We start from the raw sequence: 8,408 nt of genomic DNA on the forward strand, positions 1-8,408 counted from the left end.
ATTGGCCTCGTACTACTAGTATGTCCAAAAAACAGTTCTATTGCATTGAAGATAACTCAATAGGAAAGAAGCAACATCGGGGCCCAATACGGCTCGTCTTGTTTATATTGGCTCCCATTTAGGACCAGGTCGTATTGGTTCTGTTTTCCGTAAATATTTGACTCCATTCCTTATGCCTAGGTCACGAATTCACGGATCGCCGCGCAGGTTCCACTGCGGATAAAATTCAACGCATGATCCCGGACAAGTCACTTTCCGTGTAATACAACAAAGATCCATTGCGGATGCATAACTGTTTATATACGGGTATTCACATATCTACCATGTATAAATTGAGAAATTGGCTATTTTGCAACAATATCTTTAAATTGAATACTATGCGCAAATTAATATTGGATGTTACTTGATATATCAATACTGGAAAAGCGACATGACTGACTGTCCATGTGATATGTTGCCAATAGTGATTAAAAAATTGATTTTGCTACATTTTGTTTTCATTTGTTTTCTTTCTGTTTAATTATTTTTTTTTACACTTTATCAACTTTGTTTTATTTTTCCTTGTCCTGTTTGGACTTTTAGTTTCCGTTTCGTTTCTTTTCATATCTTTTCGTTTCGATGTTTACAACTACCAAATTTCAAGTACAAACGCCGATTGTTTATTTATTAAAATACAGTTCTTAGAAGTTGCAGATGTGCATATTTGCCAATTTTATATGAAGTTGAGTATATCAATGTACAAAGCGAAGAAGTCGTGCACTAGTTCTCGTTAAAATGCCAGTTAACAGACTGACAAAATCGTTCAGCAAATCCTACTCAGGAGCCGGGCGTACGCCCCCTAAAAATCTGTAAGAGAAAAAAATGTTTGCATGAAACCTTAATTTTTCACCACAAGTTTCACCCAATAATATTTTTGCCTTGCTTTGCACGGCATTTAATTCAATTAACGTCCTGCACCCTAAACTAAAATTCGTGATCCGCCCCTGCTACTCTATGGCAGTGAAGCATGGGACAGAAAACAACAGTTTTAGAAAGAGTTCATCTCAAATTCTGCAAACTACTATTAACACCCCCCCCCCATAAAAAAAAAAAAAAAAAAAAAAAAAAAAAAAAAAAAAAAAAAAAAAAAAAAAAAAAAACTGCTTTCATGATAGATGAAGAACTGGGACGTGTATCCATATATCCATACATATGTAACAAGCGTAGATTTATCAAATTCAGTCTACAGCTAGAGTAAACCACGTCCGTGAAAAGACAATAAACTAACACAACACTTGTTTTATGTTCAAATCATATCAACTTTATTGATATATAAATCTCATGATCATAAACAGGAGAAAAACATAATTGTTCATGAAAATAAAACACATCAAGTACCGTATACAATATTAGTTCTCCTTCCTTAGTTCTGATGATTGTAGTAGTCTTTGTAAGAATCATGCAAATTCTGTAATATGTGATACACTCCAAAAAGGCTACACATTCTTATTTTTGTTATTAACCTGCTTTGTAGGAGTATATGGTGAATATGGTGAAATGTATAATTATTCATTACAATCTGTCTGTTCTTATGAGATAATCCACATTGAAAATCAAACAGTTTCTATTGTATTTTGTGTCATTTGCAGACTTATCTCCCATTATATTGAAATTTACTGTGCATTCTATATAATTTATATCGCTTATGAACACAGGTTCTATGAAAATCCACGTTATTCTCTGTTTACTTTAAAATTTTTAACAAAATATCAAAAATAAAACTATGTAGGCGTTCCAACCATGAATCACATTTTGCATGATTCTTATCTTGAGTGCTACTTTCAAATAGATGAACTAAGTTTTTTTTACTTGTTCGGGTGTCGATGGTGCTAAAATAATTTTTAATTTATCAATATCATTTAAATTTGAGAATCCTGTATGATTCTCATTACAGAATAATCTTTAACTTTTATCATCTTCTCAGCAGTTTTGTTCTGTCCACAAAATAGTTCGAAATGCTTCTTGTCGTCTAGATAATTATAAACTGTACATATATCACAAATTTAGTTACTTGTTATTCTTTTTAAAACTACGACAATTTAACAGACGAAACACATTATTAATTTGTTTATATAGAAAAAGCTTACTATTTTCATTTATTTTATCAAATTTGTCGTCTGCCAGTTTTTACATAAGCATTAGTTTGTCTTCACCAAGTTGTCGGTTATATTTGAGACATGTTCAAGGGTAGGTAAATCAACATCAGACTCTTGACTTCTGTTACATTCTTTGCATACATAAACCAACTGTACCTAAATATTTATTCAATCTGAATCATTCTAGTTAAAGAGGGTTCAGATTTTCGGATTGAAGTCTCGCGAAATATTTAAGAGTTGGACATTTGATAGAAAAATCTACGGGATCGCGATCTAGCTCTGATCTAACTGCTATGGTGCAAAAAATTTCAAATGCCAGTTTTTCGATGAGTGTTAGTTTCTTTCTTCTATAGGGAATCAATTTCTTTTCCCGCCTTTTTTGCTCTAATTCTCGCTCAATATAAACGGAGGTAAGAGTTGTATGATAAATACATCTCGTGTATGAAACATGCATGAATCCATAGATAATTTTTGGCATATCAAATATGTAGACTTATCAAGATTATTGTGACATTATACAGCTATGAAATAAACACTTTTAGTCCAACTTAAAAACTGCATTAGCTGCCAGATTTGTCCAGTTCTTGATTCTACTGAATTTCGCTGATTCAATGAAATAAGTTTGTAGTGATGCAATTGAAGCAATAAATGTTGATAATACACACAGAATATTGTGAAAGCAACGTTTTTTTTTTAATCAAGGAAGATCGATAGGACTGATCTAATTATTTTTCGCCATTACTTCCGAAAATTGCCGAAAGGACATTCATCTGGTTAAGAATACTTTATCCTTGGTAAAAAAAAAATAACAATAATGGATACACAGGAAGCACGTGTTTTGTTTTCATTCATTTCATCTATTTCTTGATTAATATTATTAATATTAATAATATATATTCAATATTAATTAAAAAATATTAATTATTTCAAGTAAATAATGACCATATTTGAGTCGCATTATATCACAATAGGTTAATTCTAAAAGGATCCTTGCGTTGTATTCGAACTTTTTTTCTTTTACAGCTCGAGTCCGTCGGTCTTCCTTGTCGTTGAATAACCACATTCGCTTTGCAATCAGATTTGTTATTAAAGAAGCGACCTTTACAGCACATGCGCGGGTTAAGGTCACCAGAAGTCACATGCATACGAACTTATATAGGTCGATTTTTTGTCTTGCAAGGCAATAAATATATGGACACCTATTTCATGTATGTAATGCATTTTATTTTTGGATATCAAATGACATTGTACAAGAAAAGTACAATTTAGTAGAAATAATTCAAATTTCATAAGGAACAAAAATTAACGAAAATGACAGCTAATGCAGCTTTAACAAAAACTGCTAACGAAAATAAGCATTAAAGCTGAACATGTAACGATTTATAAGTTGTACATTTCGAATGTTAAATTATGCAATTACTAAATGCGCGCAAAATGTCGTAGTGATTTCGTAGCTTCAAGCAAATCGCCTGAGTATAGCTGAAACATTGCTTCACGGGCGTTAAACCCCAATAATCAATCAATCAAGTAAGTGTGAGCTTGTTGTACGTTATATAGGTCAGACTCAGTACAGTTTAGAACGTCACAGAGTTACTACGGACAACGCCACCGTCGTTTCCCATCCGTCGGCACAGACAGACGTGTATTTTTACCGCAAAGAATTTATCGACCTTTAACGTCCACAGATATCAAGATTGTGTTTAGTTCGGTTTTTTTCTAGTACTAGTTTGGTTAGTTGTTGAATAATATTATCAAAGCTTTGTTTTGTCTGTAAAAAATCGTGTGTTATAACATTTTCTTTTCATTGTTTATTGAATACTAAATGTTAATCAACAATCTCCAAGTTAACCGAACAAAATTATTTAGTAGTACGTTAAAATCAATGTTGGATATTCAGAAATTCTGTATTTTGTTTAAAAAAATGCTTCTTCAAATATATTACTTACCTCTTGTTGGCAGTTCCAGAAATGGCACGAACAGGAAGGCAGACGAGAAGTTTCAATATCATAAGAAGAGGTCCGTTGTTTGCGGATGAATTCCACTACTCATTGGAGGCTTGGCAATTATCCAGGGATGCCATGTTAGAGGCCAAGTATAAGAAACAAGGAGATGTTAGCAGAAAGGGTGAGTGGTTCAAAATGTAAGGAGGCGTGTAAGGACAAAATTACTGAGTTCACCAGACTTAACATGACCCAATATGTAACTATTCCAAATTTCTGCAATTCACCTTCACAGTGATGTCGTAACTTGAGAGATATTGCACAATGTAGTATTAATTTGCATTTGAGCATGTACATGTAGCAGAATAGTCATTCAACTTTTCGAAAGTTAGTAGAACATCTCTGACAAGAAGATGCCAGCCATTGCTCACTTTTGTTCGGTGGGTTTCGATATAGAGTCCATCGTCGTGATGGAAGAAGTGGTTTCTATTTAACTATCATAATAGTTATTATTGTTAAATATTCGATTTCAGCGAAAAAAGTTTCCATCACAAACGAAAGACGAAAAGAATTTGAATCTCCAAAGACTGAATTGACAAATAAGGTTTGTACTACATGTAGTTTTCACGTTCAAACAAAGGGTTTGCTTACAAAATAAACGACTAAAAACTTATAAGTGTAGAGCATAATTATTTTTAATCACTTAGAATTCAAATTTTAAAAGCAGATCGAATTGTCATCACATACAAAAATCAGGAATAAAGCTTTTTAGGGCAACATTTCTAAGCCAAACTCTTAATGAAAATAACGCAACTATTGCCCATTATGAATGCTGTTTCAAAATTCCTGAAGGCGGTAAATTGCCTAAACTATTTCAATTTTTTTGTTTTGGTAGTGTATTGGTTCATACATGATTTCAGATTGCTCCATCAAAAGGAGATGAAATGGTCAATGACCCCATTAAACAATTGTGTAGAGATGTACTCGTAGTCGCTTCCCATGAGGTAACAGTAGAAGATGGTATACCAATCAGAAATATTGAAACAACAACAGAGGACAGAAAAGGTAAACAAATACAAAGCAATTTTATGTTTATAAATTTTGTCAGATAACAAAAACTATTTTGGGCTAATATAATTTGGGGTAAATGTCTGAGGACGATTTCTGTATTTCTCATTCTACTTTATCAAATTATATCCGTAACCCAACTCACAGAACATTTGATATATCTGAAGACAGCTTATCTGTTTATGTTTCGTTTGTTGTTTGTTTGTCGTTTTTGTTTGATGGTTTTTTTTTGTTATCTTGTTTGTTCCCCCCTTTAAATCAACCCATTCTAACCTTTTTTATCCTTAGATCCTTTGCAACACAAAGAAAGGGGAGATGGAGATGTTGTTTTCACGGATACGCTTAACAAAACTGAACCGCCATGTATTGAGCAAAACTTAGAGGTTGGTCTTTAATTTTTTTTTTAACTTTCACCTGACCATACTTCATTTCTATTATTATTTTTTTTCATTTCCTTTCCGATCTTCTTTTAGTTTCTCAGTTCTAACAAACATGTATATAGACCTTTCTAGCCTTTTTGCATATTTTATATGACTAAAGATTGTCACAGCTAGTTATAAAAGCACTGAAACTCGTTAATGGGGTATTCAGTTATTCATATACACATTTTATGGTGTCTCTTTTGTCGACTTATGATGGTTCTTTTCATTTGTGATGGTATTCAATGTACTTCATCTTTTTTTTTTATCTTTTCCCGTCAGATTGGTGGCTCCATCGACTCTGAGGAAATATTACGGGAAAGAGCGAGATTGATTTGTTTGAATGTTATTTCAAAAGCTGTTTACCAAGTTTCGAAAGAAAACCTGGACAATGTACAGAATATAGTGAAGATTCCTGTTACAGAAACATTACAGACCAATGTCAAAGCTAATATAAGTGAGACATTTGAGACCGTGACAGGAACTCCAGACCAGCAAAAGGTAAATTTTTTTCAGTAATATATATATATGTCTGAAAAATTCCCAACGATGTTAGAACTGTCAAATTTGCGATGCAATTTTTTTGATCGTTCCCTCCGCGGGACTCGAACTCGTACCGCTGTGTCATCTATGGCAACACCGCCTGCACAAAGTCCAGCGCCCTAGACCACTCGGCTATATTAAAATATAGCTTTCGCTGTATTTTCAGACCTTTCTATACGTTTATATATCTTCCCTGTATCAATTTGATCCGATGGAGCAGTGTAGCGAATAGAGTCGTCACATTCTGAGACGTTTGTATAATATTGATTTGTTGTGACATGCATCATTAATTCGATCCTCTCTCCTACATAATAACATCTAAAATGAACTGTCCCATACTACCATACATTGTGTACTAAGTTACAGTCCTAGATAAATCCTACGAGGAGGAATGACCCGGCCAGCGAAAGCTTTATTTTTATATTGCCTAGCTGACCGAGTGGTCTAGGGCGCTGGACTTTGTGCAGGTGGTGTTGTCACAGCGGTACGAGTTCGAGTCCCGCGGAGGGAACGACCACAAATTTACATCGCAAATTTGACAGTTCTAACATCGTAGGGAATTTTTCAGACCTTTCTATACGCTTATATATCTTCCCTGTATCAATTTGATCCGATGGAGAAGTGTAGCGAATAGAGTCGTCACATTCTAAGACGAAAATATATGTGTGTGTATGTATGTATATAAAATATTAGAACGGTGCAGCTTTTGCAATAATTATGCATGGGCATCAACATTTTCAATGCAGCGACTATCATATTAACGTCCTGAATTTGATAACTTTATGCTTAAGTACAGCTCTGCCTTTTAACCAGACGGGAGCTAATGATTATTCATTTATGTATATCTTAATTCCAAGTATCTTTTGATTTGAAATCCATTAGTAGGTCTCATAGAAATTATTTTCGGCAATAAATAGCGTAAGAAACAGAATTCCGTTTCGGTCGTACATGCTCAAATTCTGTTCAGACAACAATAAAAGAATAATTCTCTATGAGTTAAACTTTGATATTCAGCCTTCGTTTCGAAATTTTTTTCTAATAAAAAAAAAAATCGAATTTACAGCACAGAGTCAGCAAAGAAGAAAAGAAAATGCTTAAGAAATCGGAGAAAGCAAAAAAGAATGAAGGAAGGGAGCTACGAAAATATCAAGAGGAAAAGGCAAAAAAATACATCAAAATGGTAAACAAAAAATATAAAGAAAGGAACGAAATAAATGCAAAGGCTTCGAAAAAAGAAATGAAAGAGCAACAGAAAGCACTGAAAAAAGAAAAGAAAGAAAAGAGGAGAGAAGAGAGAAATCTGAAAAAGGAAAAGAAGGAAATGACCAAAGGTTTGTAAAATGCAGATTGTTTTCAATTTCGAAATTAAGCGATAAGAGCAAATCAATATTTGCAAGCACATTTAGGGTAGGCATTTTTTTGTTTAATTTACAACTATCGTTGTAATTTTTGTTATTTATAATGACAAAATCCCAAAAATAGACACTGAAAAATGTAAAAGAAATGTGAGATTTTGTGTGAAGAAATAAAAAACAAACTGTGTTTCTTGGAGCCAAGTCGGTGTAGTTTCTAATTTTGTATCTATAAATGACATTACAAAAAATGGAACCAATTATAGCCTTAATTCCTAATTTGTAGATAACAAATTTGCAGCATTAATGGCGGAGGAGACCATGAACAAAGAGGGAAATGCTAATGGAAAGGCACCACAAAACAATGGAAACCCAAAGCTTGGATTGATTGGGAGACTTGGAAATTTATTCAGATGTACCAGAAAAGAAACATATCACTAAAGTCTGAATATGCCATTATCGGAAAAACAATGACGATATTTTAATTCATTAATTTATTTATTCAAGACTGTACCGTGAACCAATACATTATGCAATGTTTGAATTCGAATTTCTATACCAAGTCAAATATTTATAATTATGAGTTGTACTATATTGTTATTTTCTTTTCCTACCTGTATTTTGCTTTGTCATAGATGTACTATTTCATGTATTAGCTTACTTTTTATATAAATATATATATTCGTAGAAATTTTGTGTTACAATTTGTTCTTTCGGTACATAATAACTATACTGTAGATATGGTCAAATGCAGCTGAAAAATTTAATAGTAGCCATAACTGTATAGGTTAATATACTTGGTTTTTAAATATAGCCCAAGTACTTTGCCCAAAGACAGTCCTATTGGGTCAAGGATAGCTCTATTGGGCTTAGGCAACGAGTGGGTCTGTTGTTCCGGGTCAGGCCAGGCCGTATTGGTCCTGTTTTCCGTAGTCGTTTAGTAAATCCTTT

The 8,408-nt window shown here is 33.2% G+C and overlaps 1 protein-coding gene across 2 annotated transcripts; it reads left to right on the top strand.

Moving 5' to 3' along the window:
- Positions 1-3,735: 3,735 nt before the first annotated feature.
- On the top strand, positions 3,736-8,142 carry LOC148612184 (uncharacterized). 2 transcript variants are annotated; one of them, XM_088593411.1, is made up of 8 exons: positions 3,736-3,865; positions 4,095-4,259; positions 4,609-4,679; positions 4,996-5,140; positions 5,432-5,526; positions 5,845-6,063; positions 7,169-7,436; positions 7,744-8,142. In XM_088593411.1, the coding sequence occupies exons 2-8, from the start codon at positions 4,103-4,105 to the stop codon at positions 7,896-7,898; spliced, it is 1,110 nt and encodes a 369-aa protein (XP_088449537.1). In that variant the 5' UTR covers positions 3,736-3,865; positions 4,095-4,102; the 3' UTR covers positions 7,899-8,142. The 2 variants fall into 2 exon arrangements, with proteins under 2 accessions (XP_088449537.1, XP_088449538.1); XM_088593412.1 differs by having other exon boundaries at positions 7,759-8,142.
- Positions 8,143-8,408: the final 266 nt, after the last annotated feature.

Source organism: Perna viridis, chromosome 7, assembly GCF_037379345.1.
Source record: "Perna viridis isolate PV_CMFRI_1.1 ecotype Kerala chromosome 7, ASM3737934v1, whole genome shotgun sequence".
Classification (NCBI taxonomy): domain Eukaryota; kingdom Metazoa; phylum Mollusca; class Bivalvia; order Mytilida; family Mytilidae; genus Perna; species Perna viridis.